The sequence below is a fragment of the Phalacrocorax aristotelis genome, chromosome 16 (genome assembly GCF_949628215.1).
Source record: "Phalacrocorax aristotelis chromosome 16, bGulAri2.1, whole genome shotgun sequence".
NCBI classification, from domain to species: domain Eukaryota; kingdom Metazoa; phylum Chordata; class Aves; order Suliformes; family Phalacrocoracidae; genus Phalacrocorax; species Phalacrocorax aristotelis.
In genome coordinates this window covers 12,806,479-12,832,104 of record NC_134291.1, presented here as the reverse complement: position 1 = coordinate 12,832,104, position 25,626 = coordinate 12,806,479, and the positions used below count along the sequence as shown (strand labels likewise).

Sequence of the window (25,626 nt, the reverse complement as noted above, 5' to 3'; positions counted from 1 at the left end):
GTACGCCATGGCTGCGGGTCCCAGCAGCCTCCGAATGGCACCTGCCCGCTGCGTCCACAGAGTACTTGCAGACGTGTCCAGTGGGCTCCTCGTCACTGCAGCCTTGCGCCGCACGCAGAGGAGACGTCCTTTTAAAATCCTTGGGTTTTACACGTACACATCCCTTTGTAGCATGTCTTGGGCACAAGCCTCTTTATTTAGCTTAATTTCTTCCTTTAAGTTCGGCCTAGTAACTGACGGGTCTTTTACCGCCATCCTGTCATCAACAGCGTCTTAACATTTTGGTGACACTGCTCGGCGTTGGTATGGGCGGGACAGGTGTAATGCCAGCTGCTCTTCCATATTCATTGCCAGCATAATGTGAAGCTGAAGAGTTTGAGGAATTTTTTTTTTTCAGAAATGTTCCCGTTCTTCTCTGCCCACATGTGAAAGAGGAAATATAAAAACACTCTGGAAATAAACTGTAAAGTCTACAAGACAAAGACTAAAACTCAACTAAACTTAACTCTCCTTTGCTTGCTTTCAAAAGAGCTTTGGAAAGGATCTTGCTTTCAGTTTTGAACTGGGAAGAAAATTGTCTACATTCCTCCCTTTGAACAGCTTGACAAAGGAAATGGTGGCCATGGGACACAGCAAGCTAGATGATGTTTCACATCATGAGACTCCTTTTCCCACTTAATTTCCTCACGTCGAATAAGAAGAGGAAATTTTCAGACATTAAATTTAGATTAAGTCATGACTTGGCAGTAAAACCAGCTTAATTTTCTAATAAATATGCATTCACCTAAGTGAAAACAACTAGAATATAAAATTTTGCTTAAAAGTCAAATAGTGTTATAGAACATACTGTAGTGGGAAACAGTGACCAGATAATGGGATATGTGGTTTCCCAGACTCAAAAGGGTTACACAAAATAAAGCAAACCTTATCTTTTAAGAGATCATTCCCTAAAGCTGGGTCAGAAAATGTTGCCTCCTTTTGTCGGCAGTTATTAAAACTGAGAAAATCCTTCCTGATAATAAAGTATTTAACAGGATTTCATTGGCGAGAACAGTACACCAGAAGACATTCAGTTAAAATTAGGAATGCTATTTACTCTATCCAAACCACCATGGCCGGTCAAAACTGTGCAAAATACCTGACAAATTCACAGAGCTTTCCGACGTAAAGTCATTTTCCCAGCATAATTTTTTATTTTAGGAGAACAGGATCTGAATTGCACACAACCATCCTTGTAAAAATGCCAGCCACCTTTCTGCACTGTTTTACCAGTGTCAAGAGGTGAAGAGATGTTTGTGTTTCCAGGCTGAAGTTAGCTGCTGTTTTCTCAGGCGAGAAGATGAGCTCAGCGGGGTCAGCAGCACCGACTTGGATGTGTTTCAGAAAGCCAGCATGAAGGATGAAGCGTTCCTTCCAAGGAGCTGAGAACGGCAACTCACCTCTAATCGCCGCACTAATGCCTTGGCTTTCGCTATTAGTTTTCTAGCTGTAGGACTGGAAGCCTCTCTGCCAAGAGGTGGTATGCAGTCTCTACCCTTGGAGGTTTTAAAGACCTGACAGGATAAAGCTCTGGGTAACCTGGCTTGATCTCATAGCTGATGCGGCTTTGAGCAGGAGGGTGGACTACAGACCTCCCAGGTCCCTTCCAACGCAAGTTATTCTATGATTATATTATTTTCATCCATTTTACATCTATCATCTTTGGCTTTCTTCAGATGTCAAACTGATAAAGACTAGGTTTGAAAATGCATTTTGAGAAAGCATGGCCAGAAAAAAAGTTGCAACTTCTAACTATTTTGTGTGACTGAGACATATGGCCCAGCCAGAAAGAGGTAAAAACCTCTGCACGAGATGAAAATATCATGATAACTCTTCAAGGAGAAATGATACAAAGGGTGAGAAATTACAAATCTTCTGAAATATATATATCCCAGGCCTATATGTGTTTGTAAAACAAACTGGAACTGCAAAATAACTACCAAAACATGTCTGTAGCACTACAGTCTCCAGTGTGCTGCATAATAAGGGCCAAGATGACTTCTGGGCATAGTCTCCACTGGCTGCGAGGTTATATATCATACAGTCTAAGCTGCTCCTTCATGTCTCCTTCAGACATCTCTCCAAATGTGTCACTTTTTTCCTTCATGAGCCTGAAGATGGCAGCCAGCTGCTCTCTCTGAACCCTGTCAAGAAGAAAAGGAGAAGTAGGAATAGCCAGTCCCCAGAAAGCACTTTGAGCAAGAACCCCATGGTCAAATGAAATACAAAGTCAAACAGAAGTCATTTTACAAGCTCTGCTGACTGCAGAAAATCTGCCCATGTGAGATGAGAAAGAGAGAGCCTCCGGTTCTCCTTCATCCACCTTCCCAGCTATCCAATCATCCTGCATGTCTCTGCAGTTCCTTAAATATGGAGATAAACCAGACTGCTTTAACACCAGCTTTGGAGTTTCTCAGGGCTTATCTGTGCTCAAAGTTTCAGGGTAACTGGACATGTGGAATTTCATAAGACCAACATGTCCCAATTTAGCAGACTCCATAATGAAATGGGATTAAGCTTCATCAGCAGTGTCCTTTCATTCTGCAATGACAGCATGAAGATACAGAGTAATTCAGGAATAGCTATTAAATTTTAAATGCATACCTTGCCTTAGAACTAGAGACTAGACTACTTTCAGTGTGGACATGACTTTAATCAGCCACTGGAAGATAAGATCACAGATAGAAATCTTTGATCCAGAGTTCATCCGCCATTGTCAAATGGTGAGATGGACTCATGCAGCCAGTCCAGCAACGAGGTGATCCCTGGGTGGGCAGGGGCTGGCCAGAGGGCCATCTAGCTCAGATCTCCATCCCTAGAAAGTCCCGCAGTAGATGATTAACTCCCTTCCCTGGTAACAGATGATATCCTGATTTTCCCTAACCCGAAGCAGTTAACCATTGTTGCATGTCCTGCAGCACAAAGATTGGTGTCTGTCACAGGGCTTTATCTGAGGAAGCTTTATAGGAGGGCTTACATTGGTGACACATCTACTGATCATCACTCAGGGATACAGAAGGGTGGACAGCACAGGAGGGTCATTTGTTCGCAAGTAGCTCACAAACTGATTAAACTGCTTTTGATGTCCACAAAATCCTCTTTTAGGGCAAAATGAATGTGCACGTTGGCCTCGGTGAGGGCTGGCTGTGGGCTGGTGTATTCTCACTGCCGGACTCCTACCTGATTGGGATCCGATTGCCGTATTGCCTAGCACTCCTCATACCTGACACTCTGTGAGATTAGAAGAACTAATGAGGTGGTGGTGTTTTACGGCTGTAACAAGGGAGAAGCAGTTTCTATTACTTCAAGGCTCATTTTGCCCCTGCGTAACTGTGGGGTCAGAATTCAGCGACAGCCCAGCAGCTCAGAGCACAGATCTGTACAATCCCAGCTCCTCCTGCTTGTTTAGCATTTTAGACCTCCCCTGGGCTAGAAAGGCAGACTCTGGCTCTGACTTCCACATGGTCACCCTGGTAGGAGTCCTTTGTCCCCGTCACAGCCAGCTTTTTGCATAGGACTTTAATACACTGTAATTAATCCATTTAAATGCACGCCATTATTTAACCTGGGGTGGTCTTCCTGCAAGTCCTGTGCGGACAAACTATTAGCTGTTGCAGTAACCAGAGGGGTAGAAATACCTATTGACAGGCAAAACCAGGACACAATCTTTGCCCGAAAGAAGAGAGGGCAGCGTCAACACATCAGGAGCAACCGCACCATGAACGAGATCAATGGAAGGAGACAGGAACAGGCAGAGGAGCCTTCGTGTGCTGAGCTCCTGGGAAGAGGCGCTCTGCATTTGCCCCTCTCCTGGGCTAAGCCCCAGCAGAAGCAGGAACAGCAGGCTGTCCTCCCGGCACCATTGCAGCAGGCAGGGCGGGAAGAAGGCGGATCCTGGCAAAAGAAAGCTCATTTGCCAGTTCTTTTCTATTGCAATTAAAATGCAATTGTCCTAAGGCCAAACATACCCTGATAATGATGTGGGATCTTTTGGTTAGGAAAGCTCTGGCCACAGGCTGTCAAGCGCCCACGTTTGTCTGTCTCTTCTGTAATTTTTTTATGCTCCCATTAATAGCATCCAACCGCCCTTTCCAGACGAAAGGAAGGGAAGCACAGTCGTTAGTGATCAATATTTTATTTTAGATCACTGCTGGGCACCAGAGGGCACATTTCCAGTCTGCTGGGGAGAAATTCAATACACAGCTCTGCCTCATGTGTCTGAAACGCATGCCAGCTGGGAGCGCTCCACACAGGTCTGCATCCCTTGCTCGTTATTTCAGACATTAACACTGCTGAAAGGTCCCCAAAGGCCCCTTTCCTTGTCTCCAAACCTCCAAAATCAAGATCACAGACAATATTCACTCTATTTTTTTAAGTGCAACATCAATGGGTTTTCGCTTTCCCCTCAACATTGAATATCAGGACTGTGCATTTGAAAAACAGAAATAAAAAAGAGCTGTTACCACTGTGACTTCTCTGTGCTACCTAATCTACACCAAAGAGAGAGCAAAACAAAGATAAAGGGAGAAAAGAGCCTGGGAAGGAAGAGTAAGGCATCAAAAAGATTAAACTGATTTTAGAAAGGAGCTTCTCCTATCAAAGGCGACCTTGTAAAACAACTCGGTACTGCTCCAGATTGTATTTTTTTTTTTTAATGATTTCAGATCAAAGCTACCCCATTCACAAGTAAAATCATTCTCCCTTCCCACAATTGCTGTCCTCGAAACCACTTGGATTCAGGAGGTCAACAGAATTTTACTTATTGCTGACAAAATAGATTAATTAAGGATTTTCAAAGCAGCCTAATTCTTCTTGATAGGCAATTGAATTCGCATATTTAACTCCTGTAGGCTTTTTTCAGACACTTCAGTCCAAGAATTTTACGATTAACTGGAGGTTTGGGGCAGTGAGCCGTAGGTATGTTAGAGGAGATGTGCGTCTCAGGAACTGGGCATCCGCGTTCACGGCAGCTGAACTCCCAGGCAGAGCTCTGCATTTGGGAACGCTGCCAATTGCTCCGCAGCCAAACAAGACCGGGATCCTGCTCAACACTGCGTTACTCCAGCAGAAATAAGGGAAGATCCCTGACTTTTGCCACTGGTCTGACTCTGTTGTTAAGGAAGCCAGTGGAATTGTTTATGGGGTAAAAGGCGTAGGAGAGCAGAAAGTACCTCTAACCTAAAACGCAGATTTTCAACACAAATCTCTTGAGGAAGAAGTTGCAAGCTGCTGGAGGCAGGGAGAACAAGCACAAACCAAATAAACTATTCAAAGGTTTATTGGACCAAACAAAGGCAATTTTTACAGATTCAAGCCACTAGAATTACAGTCCTTTGTATAAGAGCCACCGTCAGATACAAAACAAACAAACAAAACAAACGAAAGTAAAAAATACCCAGACAGCCATTTGAGTTGAAGAAATAGTTTGACTCACTGCCACTAGCAAAAATCTGGACTCAACTATAGACTTTGCTCGATGTACATATTGCCATGTTACTTAAACACAATGTATATAAGGCATTCTTTGCATAGTTGGGTGCTCGGGACACAGTCAGCTAGCCAGCACCGAGGGGAGACAGCGGCTATACCGGTGGGATGTTGAAGCAGAGGGTCCAGATGTGCCTAAATTCATATGCAAACCACTAAACACGCTTGCAGTTGTCGGCTGGGAAGGGGCAGCCCAGCCTCTTCTAAAGCTGAAGCCTCCTGCTGTTCTTTAAATAAGCCCTTTTATGAAGAGTTTGCCACCCCCAGGCGCTGGAAAGGACAACTGTGTACAAGGTTTCAAGTATTGTCTGCATAGGAATTCAAAAGGAGAAAAGAAAAAACAAAAAGCAGCCTGTTGGGTTTCTGATATGTTTGCAGCATCAGCCAGGAGGCAGTTGTCCTGCAGTGAGAGAGCAACTTTGAAGGACACATTCCCACCCAGCCTGGTGTTCCTACAACGTCATTAGAGGACGTGGGCCCTCTTCTCTTACAAACCAGCTGCGGTTGATTTGAAACCTGCTATGTCTGAAGCAGGTACACACGCCCAGCCGAATTCATCTTCTCTAAGTGACAGAGCTGAGGGGAGATGCGGAGCTCTGGCTCCAGTGGGCAAGCCACAGGGCTAGCAAGAGAAGGGGCACTGGAACAGCAAGCAGGCAGAGGAATGGGGAGGGTGTCTGTTCCAGGACCCCCACAATCTCATCCTGAGCCAGACGGAACCCCTCACCCCATAGCTACCTCCTTGGGTCTCTCCTCTTGGGGACCGGAGTAGGGAAAAGTGAGAATCCAGATATTAACAGCAGCCAAAGTGTGGTCTCCTAAACCTCCACCACAAGCAGAACAGCTAAACTATCAATCTTCATCACTTCTCAAGTCATTCTGTCTACCTACAGAAATCAGCTCTCTGCTAAAGTAACTACAGAAGCAAGATTTGAGTCAATCCAGCTACCATCTGCCATCTCTCACTGGGACGCCACTTTGTCCCTCCACTCCTCAGAATAAAGCAGCGTTGTACAACATTTGAAATCATGGGCAGTTCCCATCCTCAGCAATAAAGACAAGTTTGGCCCCAGGAAGAAACAACTTCATAGTCTGGTATAAGGTCCAGGCTGGTCTGGGAGAAGAGCTATGGCTCACCCACCCCAATAAAGGAACAACACGGATTTCATGGCAGGCCTAACACATGGTAATGAACACAACTAATAGACTCGCTGCATATTTCATATCCAATCTGGGTTCTGTTTGGGGGAGGGGGAAGAAGGTTCATATCCTAGGACATCCCAGTCCCCCAAACACAACTCCAGTCACTGCTTGGGCCCAGCCCCAATCCATGGAGCCACACAACAGGATCTCCTCAAACTTGACACCACAGGAGTTTTTGAAGAATTCAACTTCAGACCAAGAGGGGATCCCAAGTTTTGAGGGTTTATGGATTTCTCTTATGGGTGTGTTTGGTTGGTTTTGGTATTTCTCTCAAGCCTTTAAAGATGCCAAGGGATGCCTTTAGGAGGAGGCTAGGGACAACTTCATATAGTCTTCAGTTCTGCAAAGAGAAACAGGGAGAGAAGAGAAATCATTTCAGTCATTTCACCCCCCAGGTTGGTTCATTATTATTCACATAAATGAGCAGGGGAAAACTCGGTGTGTGTGGGGGCAGGAAAGGCAAGGCAACTTCCCACCTCAGGGCAGAACAAGCTGCTGTTTGCAAACCTCATGCCTCTGAAGAGGAGGCACTTTGCTTCATCAACTGCAGCAGGATAGTCAAAACTCAATCAGGGGTGTAAATCTTCTCGTCTGGTACCAAGACTAAGTTACAACCCTTCTGACCTACTGATGAGAACTGCAGAAGCCCAGTTAATTGGAAGCCTTCATTAGCTCCAGGGGTTACTGCCTCACTGTCTTGTGCAGAGCCTCCCCAGGCTGCTGGCACCCTTGTCCAGCCCAGATTCCTCCTCTCACCTTCAGCCAGATGAGCCAGGATCAAGTACTGGTTTCACAGGGCAGTGTGCCTGATCAGGTCAACCTTTCTCAATCTTCCTACAGGTGCGTCTGTTCAAGGGAAGAAGGCAAAAAACCCCAGGCTTTCTGCAGGTCATGGGGCTTCCTTTTGATGGGAAGGTCTCCCAATGTCCCAGGGAAGGAAGGTGAGATAATTAGATGTGTTTTATGGGTGGGGACATCCAGGCACTCCCTGAGGACTTGCAGTATGTTGTTAGCAGAGCCAGGGCTAAAAAACATGGTCCCTTGTTCTCAGCCTGAACCTTTCAGACACTCTGCCCTTGCTGCCCCAGCATCTCTCGTGGCCCACCGTCCACAATGGGAAACACCTGACAGTAGGCTGGGCAGCTGCCCACGGACAGACACCTGCACTAAGGCAGCGGGAAGCTACAACACACAGTACCTGGTCACATACAGAGACATGCAGATGCACCCCAGCCTAATTCCTCCTGAATTCAATAGGGTTCACCGCCCATAACACCTGAGCCCTATTTGAAACTCCCCTGCTCCCAACCACCACAGCATGAAAGCAAATTGCAGCCTCATCTCTTCTTCAATCCCCTGCAAAAGGTTTCTTTCTCCAGCAGCCTCACGAGAGCAGCTGGCGACCCGGATCCCGGATGGGAGATACAGGCTGAAGCATCACATCGGACCGGCGTTACTCAAGCAACGCTGCGGAGGCTCAGTGGCCGGCCCATTAGGACAAAGAAAGGAAATTCTCTGGAGTGGATAATCTCTCTGCAAGATTTGCAGTGCTGAGGATCAGATCATCCCGCTCAAGTCACGCAAGCGTAATCAGATTTCACGCGCGACGGCATAAGCTCGTTGCCACGGGGGCCCAGAGGAGAGGTCCCCTCCAGCGTGCCACAGTTGGAGTGGTGAGGGATGGAGGATGTCTGGGAGAGCGGATGGGGCTCGGTTGCAGCCCCTCACAGGGATACTCACCTCCAGGACAGGGCCAAGCTGACAGCTGGGGTGAAATGATTTTAAACCAAGCATAAACTTAATGGAGGGATGTCTGTCAGAGCCATAAATTCCCCATCTACACAGCAGGGGTACTCCTTACTGCTCTTGGAGCAAGCTGTGGGGGGGATTAGATTAAAGAGCCTGAGACAGTCCGTCACTGGGGACATCAGGGCCATATAGCCCCCCCAGGCTGAGAAGCTCTGACATTGCTGCCACGGAGCCTGAGAGGCTTAATTAGCTTGGGCTGGAGGCCGAGAGCTTTGAGCCACTGCTTATCCTTGGCTCTCCCCTCCTTTCCATTCGCTTTGGACAATAAGATCAACCTGGTTGGCATGCTTTCCCCTAGCAGCGTATCAATCAAACCAACTTAGAGTCTTCGTTTGCTGGAAGCCTGTATCCTCTCTTCAGATAAAAATTATCCAAATATCTCTGCTCTGGCCCTAGCTGAAGGCCAAGTCAGTAAGTCGTACGATTTGCCAGCTGGACATGGTTCTGTGCAAGGAACAACTGGAAAACAAGGAGCTCAGACAAGGGCAGGTCCTGGCTTACGAGGGAGGCTCAGGTACTGAAGTTCTCAAAAGACTGCGCATCTCCTGAAGCATGGCAACTGCATGTCCCTCTGGTGGCCTCAGAAGCATTCCCTGCACTCCAGCTCAGCCGTGGCATCAGCACAAGGGCGTGGGCTTCTTGCCTTTGAGAGCAGACAGCATCCCAGCACTGATAAACCCGGTGGGCTGGTGGCATTCCCATGTGTGTTTATCCCTTATGTGTGCAAAACTGGCAGCAGGAGGTCAGGAAATCCTGTAGCCCATCCACAGACTATAGCTTTCCAGAGAAGTCCTGACCCACGCCAAGGAGGTCCCAAAGTATCTTGCTGTAACCACCTCTGGCAATCCCTTGTGCCCTTTCCAGCAATAGTTTCACTCAGAAAGCTGATTTTCTGAAGTATGGACCATTCCCAGCTCCTCCTCCTGGCAGAGGGAGCAGTTTGGCTTCTTAGGAACATCAGTCCTCTGGTCTGCAATCCTGGCAAAGAGGGCAGATAGCAATCTGGCTCCAGACTCTCTTCAATCCAGACAGGCTAGCCGACCCTTGAGGATCAAGAGCAGCAAAGAAAGACCCTGGGTGCTGGGCAGACCTGGCAATGGGTGATGAAGCTCTCCCCAGGCAGTTCCCTCCCATCTCACTGCTGGGGATGGTCCCATCACCACTGCTTCCCATTTCTCTACCATTTCCATGAGATGGGCAGCCACCATGTCATTTCTGGTAGTGGCCGTAACCCAGTCTTGTCAGCATTCTGCAGGAAGAATGACAAACTAAATCTAAGCTTTCCTGGTAGTCCCCAAAGCGTGGGCCAGTTCCTTCAGCCAACAGGTAAAACATGGAGAGGGAGGACTTAAATGCAGAACACGGAGACAGTCAGTGCTTAGAAATAAGAGTGGGACAGTGAGAGGTACCAAAGGAAGCTTCTATCAAAACACACCCAAAATCCCTCCAGTTGGACAGAAAAGTCAAAAGGTGCACACGACCTCAGGAAAAACCTACCGCTCCTCAGAAACACCAGAAAAGCAGTTGAGGCTGCCAGAGCCCACGTGGCTGGGGAGCACAAGTCCCATCACCTTTAGGATAGGGGCCAGCGAGGAGTCCATGGGCTCGGGAACTGCATCACCCCTGAGCAGACCTTGCCCACTGCTGTTTCAAGACAGAGGCTTCCCACGTTTCCCAGCCACAGCAGCAACAGCCGAAAAGGCCAGAGCACAGCCAGGAAGGTGGCTTAAGCTCCTGGCCAGCTCAGCCGAGAGGCCAGGATCACCTCCTTCAGTTGTGTCTCCATCCCCTTGCAACAATCCTGACCCCCCCCCGCCAACACTGCAGCAGTGGGGAAAGCCATGGATGGGCCAGCCTGCGCTTTCTTCCACAGCTCAGTGTTTGTGCTCCAGCTCGCTGTCTACCAGTTTGTGGCCAGCCTGGTGTGATGCCCCCATTCCCCACAGACCTCACTCTCCCCCAGCCACAGGGGAGCCGCAGGAGAGGCAGAGCCAGGCTCCCAGAGACGTAGCAGAGAGAGAACGGCAAGCTGCCCATGCCGCACAGGATTAAGCGAAGCGGATGAAGACAAGTTGTGAGTGCTGGGTGAGGGAGACATGGAGAAGCAGCTACAAGCTGGGACAATTCAGGACCTGAGTCAAAAGAAAAAACCCGGGAGCTCAAAGCAGAGTTGCTGTTGGGGCTGAAATCTCATCCCAGGTCAGGGTCAGAGATTCACACGCTGCAAAGGCTACGGAGGAGCTTGCAAAAGTTTCCTCTCTGGGGCAGAAGAGGAGGAGACAGGGAGGGGGCTTCCTGGCCTCCTCTTCCCCAGGGTTTCTGAGGGAGGCATCCTGAGTAGCTCAGTTTTTAAAGCTGCTGGGGACTCATGACTCAATCAGATGCTCTATAAATAGGGCCAGAGCTCAACTCCTCTGACATCTCGTAGGTCAGAGGACATTTTCCCTGGGGTATGGTGGAGGCAGGGAGTGGCACTGGGCCCCCAGGAGACTCCCTCCTCATACAAGTGGAGTCTGGCACCTACGGAAGGAGCATCAGAGCAGGGGGAGCTCAGCAGTGTCCCTTTCCTACAAGAGGCAGGTGGGGATGAAGTCTGCCTCGTGTGCTGGGTGTTTTGCAGCTGAAAGCAGCCTTGCCCACGGTTGGTGCCATCCCCGTGGCTGGTGGCTGCAGTGAAGCAGTGGCCAGCCTGACCTGAAGAGTCCCATGGCCCTAGGCTTTGCGGTCCCTTGCTGCTACTCCTCCTCCCGCAGCCCAGGATGACTATCCTGCTGCAGAAGATGAAAAGCAAACAATAAAAACCCAAAGAAAGCCCAAACTTACCAGCTTCCCCCATCCAAAAGAAGCACCATGCTGGACAGGACAGGACAGCAGAGGCGCTGGGTTGGGGGTGAAGGTTAGCAGAAGAGAAGGGAGGAGGAAGAGGCCCACATCCTATGCTATACAGAGGGGGAGCAAGCAAGCGAGCCAGGGCTATGTGATGGCAATGCAGGGGGTGGACAGGACAGATGCCGATGGAGAGCTCTCCCGACATGCAATCTCCCCCAGCCCAGTCCACCCACTTATTTTTGGAGGGCCAGTAGAGGTGCTCAAAATAGGTCAAGTTCTGTCAGCATGGTCATTAAATCCCTGCAGCTGCTTCCTGCTCTTGTGTGCTCCAGAGTTGTCATCATGAGCATTATCTCATTCAAAACTGAACTTCAGCACGGCTCTCCCTCAAGCCACAGCTGCATCCCCGCTTTGATCTGGGATGTCTGGCATAGCAGGGAAAGGTCTCTCCTTTCTGTCATTCCCTGGAGCCAGGCTCTGTCTGGGGCACCCTGCCATGCTGACACTCCAGGGACCCTGCCCAGTTTTCTTCAGTGCCTCATAACCAAGAGGTACTCTGAACCCAGCTGGGGAGGAGACAGGTTTCAGTTGCTAAATTACCACCAAAAAAAAGGACTGTGTGAAACTTACAGCCATCCAATTCCCCTTGCACGAATTCCAGCTTGCAGTTGAGCCCTGGGGTTAAGTCTAGCCTGGATTCAAGTAGTGTCTCCTCAACCCACCCACGGCTGGCCAGGACATGAGAGGAAAGGATTGGGAAGCAGGAGAAGCCACACAGGGGAGCGCTTCCTCCTCCTCCCTCATCTGCCAGGACAGCAACACCTAACAGTCAGCCCTAGTGGGCTGTCTCTTATGCCTACACAACTCAGCCCTGGCTGAACGGGGACAGGCTGCACTGCTACGAGTCACATTTCTCAACCTGAACTAGTGCTTTGCACCATGGCAGCTATAGTTGGCAACAGATGGCCAAAAGCCTCAGGTGCAGAAGAGAAAGATTTGGGAAATACACTGTGCTGGCTTGACTGAGGGCTGCATCCTTCCCCTGCACTCTTCCCCTTCCTGCCCGGACTATTTTGCTCCCCCAGGGGAGCAAACACTACATGCTTTGGTTCTAGAAGTACTGGTGACCCAGCAGGTGTTTTCAAGCACAGCATCACCCAAGCAGATGTATTTCCCAACTAGATTTACTGTCTTCCTCCCTCACCGAGAAATCCCTCTATTTTTTAAGACTAAAGTAACCAGAAGCAGGATGTTGCATCACTCGGTAAAGGTCACATTCCTTCCCCTTTTAGTCCAGATTTAGCACCAGTTTGAAGCCACAAGACACAAGTGAATACTAGGCAAGACAACCACAGCTTCTGGAGTGATGCAGGTTAGAGCAGAAGTGGGTTTTTGGTTAAATAACCCAATCTACTGCATGCCTGTCCTGTCCTGTCTGAAGTCCTGTAGCTCTTCCTGGAAAAGAGAAGTGATTCTTTCAACGGCACCTCCAAAATCAGGAGTTCCCAAATTAATTTGGGACTTGTGGACTACTAATCACCGCAACAAGTAGCCTCAAGGGGGCCTGGTGGACTCACATTTTTGGGGACATTGCTTACAGGTTGCTTCATACAGAAAAACTGGAGGGCTGGCAGGGCTAAAAGCAAAGACTAAGCCTGTCTCAGCTTTGGCAACAGACCTTAGGACTAACTACCTGCTCACTCAGCAGCCCTAATTTTCCAAATCAGGAAACAGAAGTGGTGGTGGGATGTCCAACTTCAGGCATCCAAGATGGGAGAGGTGAGCATCCGAACGCGAGAGCTCCCATTCCCCCTGGAGCACTCATGGAAAGCGAGATGGAGGCAGAGGGGAGTGAACTCAATCTGTTATGAGGAGGGAAGGGGGAGGGAGGCGGGGAGGGAGGTGGGACAGGCAGGCAACTGCAGCTCGGAAACAAGCCCTCCCCCAGAAAATGAGACCCAAAAGCAAAAAAAACCAAACAAACAAAAAACCCAAAACACAAAAAACACGTTAGCAGATGTTATCAGTGGTACCACTACTTCTAAGAAACAGCGTGTCCTTACCAAAAAGATTTGCAAGAATGTTTGCGGCCGAGGACCTAAGGTATTTGCTACAGAGATGTGAGATCAGAGGTCAGCTCAATCCTGCAACATAAAGGTGGCAAACCCGGGTCACAGCAGATCAGCAGCACGGTCAGGGTGCGTGGCGTCGGGGAGAGGGATGGAACTGCCGAGGCAGAGGGATGCGGGACTGGGCTGAGCCGCTGCGCTCAGCTCGCTCGGGAGCTTACCTGGCAGCAGCCCTGCCCGCTTACAGCACCTGCAGGGCCTGAAAGGAAAAGCTGCTAGTGCCGCAGTGAAGGTTTGGGGGGTGGGGGAAGTAAGCCAGCAGCAAAGCAAGACAAACAAACAAACAAACAAAAAAACCACAAAGTTGCCTTAAAGAAATGGACAACACAAATATGGAAGAGGAGGAAATAAAGCAGCAGTAGGAAAAACACGTCTGCCAATGGCCCTCAGAGTAGAAGGCTGCCAAGAGCCCCCAGAGGACCCCAATGTCCAGGCACTGTCCATCAGTCCTAGGTGCACTGTCCTGCCTGGGACTGCTCCAGACGGACATGATCAACGATGCCTGGGAGGTCCCACACGCTCAGGAAAGGTCCACCAGCCCCCGGAGCTGGTTCTACAGTCCCGAGTACAAAACCCATCCCACTGCTGTCCGTAGGCAGCGTCCCCTCAGCATCCCCAGACCCCCAGGTCATGGCAGGAGTATTTGTTGCCACAGAGGAACCAGTCGAAGGCCCTACAGGTTCAGCTGGTTTGGCTGGAGCTGCTGGTGCAAAGGGTTTGAATTTACCTGCTGGAGGTAGATTTTTTTGTTGTTGTTATTTTTTAATAGGTGTTTAGCAGGATCTTGAAGAACAATTGCCATTGAGCCCCATGGGTTTCACTCATGTTCACCCAGTTCACTCCACCAGCCCCCTCCCCAAGTGACAAATACAATGACACTAACAGACCTGCTTAGCATTTTACAGGCTGGGGGCTCCAGGCATGATAAAGATATAATAAAAAGAAGAAAGCAAACATTTTTCCTGATGCCACCAATGCAGAATCAACCCATTGCAGAGGAAACCAGAGCTCATTTCTGTTGCTGACCCCAGAGCATACAGCCCTCGCAGTTCTTTGCTCCCGACAGTGCTACAAGGCAGCTGAACTGGGACACTGAGGACAACTGGGAGTCCAGAAGTCACGGGAGAAAGGGAAGACATCTCTTGATGGGAAAGTCGGGTTTGCCATGGAGAGAACAGCTGTGGGCTGCAGGCTTGGCTTAGCGAAGGCAGCCTGCACAGAGCCCTGGGCACCACCCGCCTCTCCCCCAGGACCAGAGTGAGGACATGTCAGCGCCAGCCCTCGGGCAGGTCTCTGGATTTACGCTGCGTACCGTGGTGCCCTGCTCGTGCCACAGAGGGAAAGCCCGGCCAGCCCGGCCGCCAGCGATGTGGAGGTGCTGCCCAGAGGGTTCGAGGGCAGGCTTGCCAGCAGGATCGTGCCTGACCCAGGGGCAAGGTGCGATCCCTCCATCCTTGCCTTCCCTGCTGCGCTCCTGTTTCCACTTAGTCCATGTCAGGCCTTTATACCATGCCAGTTGCGGTGGTACCCAAACCATGCATCGCAGGCAAGGGGTGACAAATTCCCCCACACACCACTGGGAGGAGAATCGAGTCCTACAGCCCTCGGGACAGCAGCAGAGATCATCATCTCCCAGGCTCGCCTTGAACCACCACCGGGAAATCAGTTCCTTGCAGCTCACCCAAGAGGGAAGGGATATACGCTGCACATGTCTGCTGGGCAGCAGCCACACGGGCAGGGACTTCACTGACAGCACAGACTGGCTTTGGATTGGGCTTTGCAGCTCGAGGTGCAAGGTTGGGTTTGATTTCCCTTGTATAGCCTGGGAAATCTTTAGCTAGAAAGCTTGTTTTCACTAACAGGACAGGCTCTTCCGTTCTTCAGGCAGGGCTCAAACTCAGGAGGAAACTTTAGCAAAACAAGTGTGAGATGGACAATTCTCCTTCTCTACCAGGGCCAAGACATGGCAAATCCCCACCATCACTGACAGCTGAGGAGCCAGGCCTAGGTATGGACCTTCCCAGTCTCAGTCCCATCACAGAGAACTCCAAAGCTCCACACTCTTTCACTTTGCTCCAGTATTTCTGAGCTATGTCCATGTCCTCAGTTTGGAGGCCATCCACAGGGTAAAGGGAAGGGGAAGTGGCTAGAGATCAGGTCCTGAGCAGATGTAAATCAACATGGTACTAATGGGGTCAGGGGAACTACACCAGCTTGCATCAGGTGGGAAATTTGGTCTAAGCATCCAGAGAAGGAGCTCAAACAGCTCCAAGGGTACATAGAGCCACAGTGTCTTCATCTCCTAAATCACTGTGACTTTATTTGTTCTCATGTCTTCCTGGGTGGGAGAGGTCTGGACCATGGCGCAATGAGACGTTGAGCCCAAGGCTACCAATGTCGTCTGGGGAGAGAGAGGTCTGAACACAGCCCACTTGCTTCAAGGTGCAAACCAGATGGCCTTGGGCAAGAAGAAAAAGGAAACATAGCTTACCTTTGTTCTTCCTCGAGTTCTTCTTTGGTCATCATTGACTTGTACTGGTTTCCCCTCAGCTTTCCAGGGCTGTATTTAAAAGAGAATGTCTCATCTGCAGCTGGAGAGTGGGAGAGGGAGAGACAAAGAAGAGCAAGAGACTCTGTGAGCCAGAGACCTCCCCGAGAACAACGATCAACAGCAGCGGGCTTGTTCCCTTGAGCTTCTCGCTGACCCCTGCTCCCACACACGGACCCTAAATGCTACAGCCACTCCCAAAAGAAGCCTCCACAGTCAGCTCCAGTCTCCAGAACGCCTGGGCAGTGTCAGGGAAGCTGTGGGGGTTGCGGTAGAGAGCCAAGGTGTTGCTGGCCAGAGGACAGCAGGAGTCCCAGCTGCAGCTAGCACTGGAAACAGCGAGGACTGCTGCAAGCGAGCAGCCCTGCTTGGAAGCAGATACAAGTAAATCCTACAAGCACAGGAACCATATGCTATTGCTCTCTTTGGATTCAAAGCCTTGCAGGCCCATCTTGGCTTATCAAGACATGCTAATCCTGCCCTGATTAGCTCACAGCATTTTCCGCTTCTCCTCTCCAGACTTGCATTCCTTCTCTCTCCCTCTCCCTGTCCAGGGGCCCTTTCCCATGCTTGGGGCTCGTGGATGATGCCACAAGCAGAGCTGTCCCAGGCCACGCAGCCCAGCAGCTCTCCTGCAGCCCTTGACAAAGCTTGTGGAAAAAAAAAGAGAAGTGCCTCACTGCAAATTCCGGGGCTGCAAAGAGAGCTGAGCCAAGCCAGCACCAACGCAGCTGGGTCCAAGTCCCTCTGTCACCAGCTGAAGACCTGAAGAGGAAGCTGAGGTCTCCTACCCGGCTCACCAGCCTCAGCCCTGTGCTAATTAGAGCACTGACACTCACAGACTCTGAGCCAAAGCCGATCCCTTTCCAATCGGATTTTGTTCAAGCACTATTTGCTTTTAAAAACCTCTCCCCTGCTTTATCTTCCTACAGACAGGAGAAAACAGCAGGAGTGGAGCTCAACCCAAAGCGCAGCCCAGGAAGAGCAGCTGCTTCGGGTAGTTGCCTTCCTGGTTATTGGTGCGCTGTTTATCTGTGAGCCTTTATCTCCGAAGGACTGCAGGCCTTGGCTGCCTCACGTCGAGCCATCTAGCATTGCTGTTTCCACATCCACCCAGAAACATCTGCTGTGTCCAGCAACCCTCGGAGCCCTGGGGATACCTCTAAGGGTCCACAAAAAGATGATGTTACTGTATGATCTGTATGGCCCCGTAAAATTGCAGGTTATCCACAAACCAAATAACCAGCACGATACCTCCCAGCACCAGAAAGACCCCAGAGTGGTGAAACTCCTCTGTCTTCTGTGGCACATGACCTATTCCCTGTCCCCAGACACCTAGGAAGCCCCTTCCAGTCCTCACCACTGCTATTGCCGGCACCACATTCATGACAGTCTCTCCTCCCCCACCTACCCAAAGCAAAAACACCCCGCAGCCCCTCTCCTCCCTCCCTCACACCCAGAAGGATTCAGCATCAGCAGCTTCCCTTTATTTTCCAGTCAATACTCCCCTTATGGATTTTCTACTCCTGTCCAGGGTCAACCGCTTGATTTAGCGATTTCTCCAACCCCAAGCTCACGTGCGCACTCAGCTGCTGCCAGAGCTCTCACAGACCTTGGGGACCCCCACGCAAAAGGCGAGTCAGAGCCTTATTTTGTAGGTGGGAAAACTGGAAATCTCAAAACCAAGCTGTGCAAGGCTGTACGGGACCCAGCGTGCCGGCTGCTGCAAGGTCACCGCCGCTGGCATATCTGGAGTGGTGCTAGCGGGCTGGGGATTGAACAGAAACCTCCCCCCTGCAGGTGCCCACATTTCCTCCCTTCTTGTCTACATCTCCGTGTCCCTGATCTCGGGGAGCTTCCCTAGGAAGGTCTGGTGGATTACTGCCCAGTTACTGATCCTCTAATCCCAAAACACCGCTGAGGCTCCTGGGGGAACAAGGCAAACCCCTTCCCTCGCGTCTTCACAAGTGTCCCAACACAAGCACCCCGGTGCTCTGACCCTGCAGCCCCAAACATTCAGCTTGGCCATATCCCACTTCCACCAGTGGGAGAACCCTCCGAACCAGCAGCCAAACAAGTCTGGCCAGCTGGAAACAAGCCGTAATGCTGCGGCTTATCAGTCCTTCGGGTGGCTGTAAAAGTGCACGGAAAGAAAATTCAGCTGGCTGCTGCTTTGGGAGATATTAAGAGAAAGAAAAAAAAAAAAAAAAAAGAGGGTGTAACATCCTGTTTCTTATCCCGATGCAGAGCAGGAGCCGATTCATTACCTTTGTATAGCTCGCCTGATTTCAAGGACAATTAGGATCATTTCCCTCATGTGGTTTTCTGCCCAAGTAAATTGAGATTTGGGATTTTGCCTGTCCCAAAAAGGGCAATTTAATTCCTACCCCGCCAGAAAAAAAATCAGGAAAGAGGGAGGCGAGGAGGCTACCCATCTCCCTTCCCACATGTTGTGGTTAAAAAGGAGCCAGCGTGTGGCTTTGGAAACCACTGGATGTTTTCTGAGCTCAGGAACTTTCTTTGCAGAGGGAAAACAAACTTCAGGAAACACACGGAAAAGGGGAGGCCGGGTTTTCACGTGGGCAGCAACAACACTACAGAAGTATGAGGTGACCTACTTACTCAGAGCTTCCGTGAGTTCATATTAAAGACAACATTTGTCTTTCACCTCTCCGCCCTTGCTTTACCAGCGCTACGACCCTGGGTTTGCAGGATGAAAGCAGCCCTTCAAGTGCACCTCTGCCCCAAACACGCTCGCTCCAGCACGCCCCGCGCATGCAGCAAGAAGCTGCCCCCTCCCCAGCAGCTCCTGGAGCGGGGGGAGGCTGCGCTGGTGGTTTTGGCCACCACAGCAGCACCGCGGGCTGGCGACAGACGGCCCGTGCCGTCCCCATGTGCCCGAGGGGAATCTGCTCGTGGGCAGCAGCTCGGTGGCTCGAGTTGGGCCAGGACCAAGGGGGACACAGGAGAAACGGTGAAGGAAGGAGCGAGGTTTCTCCCCAGCAAAGCCAGGGCAGCGCCATTATTCCCAGCTCACACCGCTTGCCTCCTTGTCATCAAGCTGAGCCATCGCTTCACCCGGTCCAATTAAAACACCTCAGAAATGGGGTAAATATTTCAGGAGAGGAGTCGGTGGGTGTCTGCAGGAGACACTTAGGGAGGATGCTGGGGTAGTCATGACCCATGGCCTGGGCTGTCGTCTCTGCCTGCTCCCGAGCCACAGCCCCTTCGGGGTGATGCACAGCAGAGCTGGAGCAGCCCTGGAACAGGGCTGAACTGAAGGAGGCAGACCCTGGCAGAGCAGCGTTACTGAGCATCCATTTGGCAGGATACATCCATCATTCCTCAAACCAGGTCTCCCACAGTCCCACACAGTAACATCCCCAATCACCAGCGCTGTGAGGAAGCCTAAATGGGTGGAATAAGCATCTTTTGGGAACTCTGTCTCCAAAGGCACCCACCTTGTGGGCATGGCACCAGGATTAAACTTTGATTCTCTGTGGCCTTTGACATAATCCTCCCAAGCCAGGGGACTGCCACACCGCGCCTTAAAAAGGGCAAACGCAAAGCGGGGCAGGGAAGCGGGAATGCCCCAAGCTCTCCTGCTGCCCACGGCCACCCTGGGCAGGGGCTCCTGGGGATGTCCCAGCATCCCCGGGCGTGCTCAGGGGAGCAGAGTCCCCTTCAGACACACACTCTTTCTTGGCACCATCTGTTTCATTTTGTTATGAGTGCAGCAGTTGTCACCCCAATTAGTCAATTAATCATTTTCCAATCAACTAATTGGCTAATCAGTTAAACACGGCTCTGACTAAAGCCCCTGGAGATTGTCCTGGATGTGAGCAAGGAGCTTTCGGGGCAGCTTCATCACAGAGCTACCCCATGGCAAACAGCCCAAGGGCATCTGGGGAAGCAAACAGGGGCTGCTTCCGGGGCAGGAATTTCCTCTGCATTTCCTGAAGGAAGGAGACCCTCCCCAAGCACCCAGGGCTGCAGCCCCTCAGACCCGTCCGTACCCTCCCCGCAGGGTGCTGGCTTGCTCGGCACTCACCATCTTCATCCCCTGGCTCTTTCACCACCAGCTTCTCGTTTTCTGAGTCTGGATCTTCCTCCTAAAGGAGTTAAAACCAGAGCAGCCGTGAGAAGGTGCTGTGCTTGGCCAGGGCATCAGAGCCAAGCGCAGGGAGGCAGACGCCGGAGCTCCCAAGGCGAGGGCTGGGTACCCCTTCCCTGCCTCCTTCGTGGAATAGGCCAAAATGATGCTCATTAACAAGCGAGGTGTGTTAGTCTGCTTTGTCCTCCCTCGTCAGTGGGGGGGATTTGGTCTTGCTTAGTGCACTCCTGCCCAAAGGCTGCAAAATGCAAGTGCTTCCCCATAGTCAAGGGGATATTAAGGTTTTTAAGAAGAACCTGCTATCCCGGTGTCCCCAGGCACAGCCTCATGCCCGAGCATCCTCCTGGGCTGGCACCCTCGCCAGCACCCCCTGTGTCCCCCACCCTGCCCAGGGACGTGCAGGGGACTGAGCCACAAGCTGCGGGGACTTGTGTGTGCCCCAGGCCAGGCTTGGATGGACCAGCCCAGCGCCAGGAAAAGGCAGGTCCCCAGGAAAAGCCACCTTGCAGCCACGGGCCGAGCGGCTGCTCCGAAGCACAGGAGCACTTGCCAGTCAGGACCGGTGGCCAAAGGCAGCACTGGGGGAGCTCGTGCTGGGACCCCGCCAGGAGCCCTCCCAGCCTTGCCTGGCAGCGACCCCCCAAGGCACCGCTGGCTGCTGCCCCACACACGGCGGTGGCGCAGCTGATCTCTGGAGCACAGACAGGAGCAGCAACAGCACGTTATTTTTAAAAAATGCAAAGCAATTTTGGGAGTTTTGGGGATTGCCTCCTAACAGCTACAACAAGCTTTATCAAGCACAGATTCCTTCCGCTTGTGGTACACACAGCAGTGTCATGCAAACGGCAAAGCGGGAGGGAGAGCACTGCTTCAGCTCTGGAGATGAGACAGGGACACGTGGCAATGCCCCCACGTACGTGCCTTCCTCCCGCAAAGCACAGCACCCCGGCTGCAAACCCCCACGAGCCGAGCCCGGAGATGGGCAGCGCCCCAGAGCACGTGTCCTCCCCCATCCTCCCCAGCCCCACGCATTCGATTCAAAGTGATGGGGCTGGTGTGCAAAGGGCAAAGCACACGGGAGAGAGGGGAAGGGGCGTGGAGGCAGCCTGGCAAGCCACCACACTGCCGGGGACAAAGGAAAAGTCGGGGTGAAGGAGACCTAAGGGAAACGAAAATGGTCTGAGAAGGACGGTGCGCAGAGCGGAGCGCTGGCTTTGCAGTGCACGGCTTTAGATAAACTGCTGGAGCGTGGTATGCGGCCCCGACCCAGAACTAGGCTAGTTTGTCATCGGTGAGGAATGCGCATTATTCACAGCCATTTGGCTTCTTCTTGCCACCCGGCTCTCGGGCTCCTCAGAAGGACATGCTGCCGAGACCCCCGCAGCCACCGCTATTTTGGGCCATGCTTCCAAACATGGGCACTTCCCACCGGACACCCGGGCTTCCCCCAGGGATGGCTGGGAGCAGGGCAGCACCCGAAGGAGAGGCGTCACGGAGGGTGCGGGGAGGGGATGCTCAGCCCTGGCCCGGGGACCAGCCACAAGCCCAGGGCAGTGGTTCCCCATCACATCCCTCTCCCCCTGTGAGAGAGGAGGGAGACCCGGCCCCCCAGGAGCCGGCACAAGAAGGGCTATTTTAGCCTGTTCCCTGCCCAGGCATTAGGAACTGGGTGTTTCTGAGCATTTAACAGTGGAAGCAAGTAGGAAATTCGTGTGCCAAACCTCCAAGAAAGGAAAATATCTCTGCTCCAACCCAGAGGAAGAAACATTTGATGGGAGCAGAGAGGGAGCAGCCGGGGATGCCAGGCTGGCAGGCAACAACTACGTGCCACAGCTGTGGCTGGGAACCCCCCACTCGTGGGAGCTGGTACCTTGCTGCAGCACAACGTTTCTCTGCTTGGATGGCTTAGAGGCAGATACCAGCACCTCCCTTCCCCCCGTGCTGCAGCCCCTGCCTCGCCAGGGCCGCTCGCTCCCATCACTGCCCCACCAACGGAGCCCCCCAGGCTGCCGCAGCAGGACCCCGCTTGCTGACCCGCCACGGGAGCTAGGCATCGCTCCGCGCACATCCTAGCAGCACATTTGCACCTGGAGCACTGTTTCCCTCTGCTTCAAATGGACCAAGCCATTAAAAGCCACCCTCGCCAGGCCAGCTCTCCGTCCCACGCACCTCTGCCTTGCTGGCGAGCGCCACGTGGCCGCATCCATCCTCTGCTTGTTCCGTGTGCCCGAGGCTGGACCCAGGTGAGGCACCCAAAGGTGGTATCTGGAAAGAGGCAAAAGCTTTGAGCACAAACACCGCTGAGCCCTCCCTCTGCTCAACCAACCAGCCCTGGCAGCATCAGCACACACGGACAAACCTGCGGATGTGGCCGGCAGCCCACCTTGCCCCGGGGCCCGAGCCCACACTGCCTCTGAGCTGCGTGCCAAGCCATGGCATGGCTGCTGGAGCGAGGAACGCCAGAGACCTTCGATGTCCAGGCCTTGAGCCTGGTTCGGAGCTAATGAGCTGCCCTCTGTGGCAGCCCCAGCCCACGGGACCAGGACCCTTGCAAGGAGCCTTCGGTGAGGGGGAGCAGCTCAGCCACCACGGGGCTTGGCCGCCCTGGCAGGGCTGGAGGCAGCTGCCTGGGATGCTGACGCAGCAGATCAGGGCTAGCAGGAGTGGAGAGGAGAGGAACAGCACAGTGTGCTCAGTTCATTAGCACTCGCAGGGCCTGCTCTGCCAGCTGCCTCCATCGCAGGGTAATACCCCCTTGAAACCCTCCCGTCCCCCCGCCGCGATCCTGGAGCCGGGGCTTCCCTGCCCTCTCAGCCCCACAATAATTCTGAACGCGGAACGGCCTCGACCCCCATGCAAAGCTTTCCTTCCCCTGCCCTCTCCCAGCACAACCGCTTCCCAGCTGAACCTTTCCCCGCTGCGCCAGGAGAGCGGCCGCGGAGGAGGATACGCGTGGGCAGGGAGCGGGGACATCGCATGCCTCGGCCTTGCAGCGAAAATACCAGTGCCGGGCTGGGAGCAGCCTTTGGGCTGCTTGAAAAACAGTCAGCAGGGACAAAACCCCCACCCCGAGCCTGCCTGTGCTGCAGCCCCTGCCAGCCAGGGCGGAGGGGAGAGCCCTCCCTGCCTGGAGCATCCTGACAGCCCCAAGAAGCCTGCTCCAAATTTTGGGGCTCCTCAGACCTGCTGTGGCCGGTGGGTGCTGCTGCGCCGGTTCCCCTTACAGCCGTGGGGTAAGAGCAGCTGAGCTGGAGGCCGTGCAAGAGCAGGGTACTGCCCTGCAGCCGAAAAATGGAGGGGCAACACGTTGGGGCAATGCTGGGAGGCTTGACAACAAAGAGGACACTATGGCACCCCAGGCACTGCTCTCCTATATGAAACACAGCCCAGGGGCAATGCTGGGAGGCAGTTTTGAGCAGTGGGGAAAGAGGGAAGAACAGACTGGGGCCAGACAGCAGCAGGATCTGCTGGAAAAGCAGGGACCGAGTGCTCCAGCCTCAAGCTAGCATCTCTCCAAGGTTGCATGCCAAACAAGAAAGCTTCCCTGCAGAAAAACAAGGGTGACAAGAAGCGCTGCAGGGAGACTGTGCACATCATCCTCCAGGAGCATCTGGAGGAGGCTTGACATGGGCCACCCAGGCCAGCTGCTGCAGCAAACAAAGATCACATTGCCACCGGCGTCGGCAAGGGGACACGTTCAGCGGCAGCTGCCTGGCGCCGAGGCCACGCGGGGCAGGGAACGCGCCCTGCACTCCCTGCGGGCAGGGTGGACCCAGCCCACTCCACAGCACATTCCGTGCCTGCTCGCATCTGAATCATACCTCTGCACAGCTCGCCAGGGGCTCTGGAAAGCCCAAACGCCACAGCAGGGTTACAAACCCGACAAGTCATTTACCTTAAATACTAGTGCAGCAATACATCTGTCCTGGCTTTGGCAGCTCTTGGCTTTAGAGCTGAAGCACTTGCTGGATCATCAGAAACACGTTTTTGCCCTTTAGCTTCCACAGCCAATAAGCGAGACACCTGCGCGTGAAGCTGACGCAGGAGCGGGGACAAGACCCCCAGGGGCATTTTGGGCACGGGCAGCACCAACTACAGACGGCCTAGGTTACCCAGTGGATGACAGCTCAGACACAGGAGCTTGGTGTTGTCCCCCCAGAATCCTCGCTTGCGGCTCTGCCGCCGCATGAGCCCTCTCCCAGCCCTACGGGAGATGGAGGTCGGGCTCCCCATTGCAGCATCATCTGGTTTTCAGCTAATTTCTGGCCATTTCCTTCCCCACTTCCTCCATTCCCAGCACGAACCCCTCTGACCAATGGGTTTCCCTTTGCAGAAGGGACACGAGGAGCCCATGGGGGCGGTGTGTTCCTCTCCCTGTCCTCAGTTGTAGGGACAGCCCCGGCGTCCATGGGCAGGAGGGGGACAAATGAGCGCCCCACTCCAGCTCTGGGAAAAGGGAAGATCCCAGGCTGCAAACCGCGGGGAGAAAGTTATCTTGGATTAAACTCCTGGGTCCTGCATGTTGCCATTTATGGCTGAACTTTCTGCTCCAAGCCTGATGCAAGACATTGCAAGAGGGAAAGAAGGCAGACAGGAGACAGCCAGCCAGCAAGAGAAAAGCCAGGAGGAAAAGGGGAAGGAAGAAGCCTTTAAAAAAAAAGAATAAATAATAATGTTGGGCAGAGTTTAGCAAAGCAAAGCAGCTGCTATGTCAGCAGCTCCCTTTTACCCCACTGCCAGGGCTCTCCATCCTCCCACCAGTCAGAGAAGCAGCTGCTACAGAACAAGAGCAGTTTTCCTGCCCCGGGCGATGCTCCTGCCAGCCCCGGGGTGCCTGGCGGGGATGTGCCTCGTGCAGAGGCAGCGCTTTGCAGGTCTGAGCCCCCAGAGCACAGGGAGCATCTGCTCCCACCAGCCCCCCCATCCCTGCTGCGGGCAAGGATGAGCCACGGAGTGGCCAGAGCTCTGCTGAAGCTCCGGGTCCACGCAGCCCCTGGCGAGGGCTCAGGCAGCACCAGGTCCGATTAGGAAAACACCAGCGTGTCCCACGGCAGGGTGAGGAGTCCCAGCTCAGCACACCCATCCCCACAGGCAGTGCCACGCTACAGTGCGGCACCCCCAGCAGCCCACCCCTCCGGCTTGTCGGGAGCTCGTCCCTCTGGCAAGCAAATGCCACAGGCACTGATGCTGGGACATCTCGCTACCACAATGGGCCAGAGAGCATCCTTGGGCAGGGAGGAGGGGCAGGCAAAGCCTGTCGTTGCCTCGAAGCCTTACCCAGCAGCTGTTCATGTGGATGGGCACTTCAGAAGGCAAAGAGTCCTTGTGGCCTCTGCTGCAGCAGTGCCCAGGCTCTGAAGGCTCTCCGTACCCAGCCCAGAAGGGACTGGGCAGCAGCCTGACCTCCCCACCCCACTGTAGAGGGCACAACGTAAAGCTCAACGCAGCCGTGCCCCACACCGCATCCC

At 52.8% G+C, this 25,626-nt stretch overlaps 1 protein-coding gene across 3 annotated transcripts in view; it reads right to left on the bottom strand.

The window, feature by feature from the left end:
- Nucleotides 1–1,073: 1,073 nt before the first annotated feature.
- The window catches only part of MXRA7 (matrix remodeling associated 7), a 29,097-nt gene continuing 4,544 nt past the window's right edge, over nucleotides 1,074–25,626 (bottom strand). Inside the window, exons 2-6 of one of the 3 annotated variants that reach the window (XM_075110978.1) lie at nucleotides 22,328–22,423; nucleotides 20,096–20,156; nucleotides 15,988–16,087; nucleotides 13,431–13,511; nucleotides 5,300–7,069 (exon numbers count right to left, since the gene is read on the bottom strand). In XM_075110978.1, coding sequence (XP_074967079.1) covers nucleotides 13,478–13,511; nucleotides 15,988–16,087; nucleotides 20,096–20,156; nucleotides 22,328–22,423 — 291 coding nt within the window. In that variant the 3' untranslated portion in view covers nucleotides 5,300–7,069; nucleotides 13,431–13,477. Of the gene's footprint in view, nucleotides 2,184–5,299; nucleotides 7,070–13,430; nucleotides 13,512–15,987; nucleotides 16,088–20,095; nucleotides 20,157–22,327; nucleotides 22,424–25,626 lie in introns of those variants that run through there. The other 2 variants (XM_075110976.1, XM_075110977.1) reach the window with 2 other exon arrangements.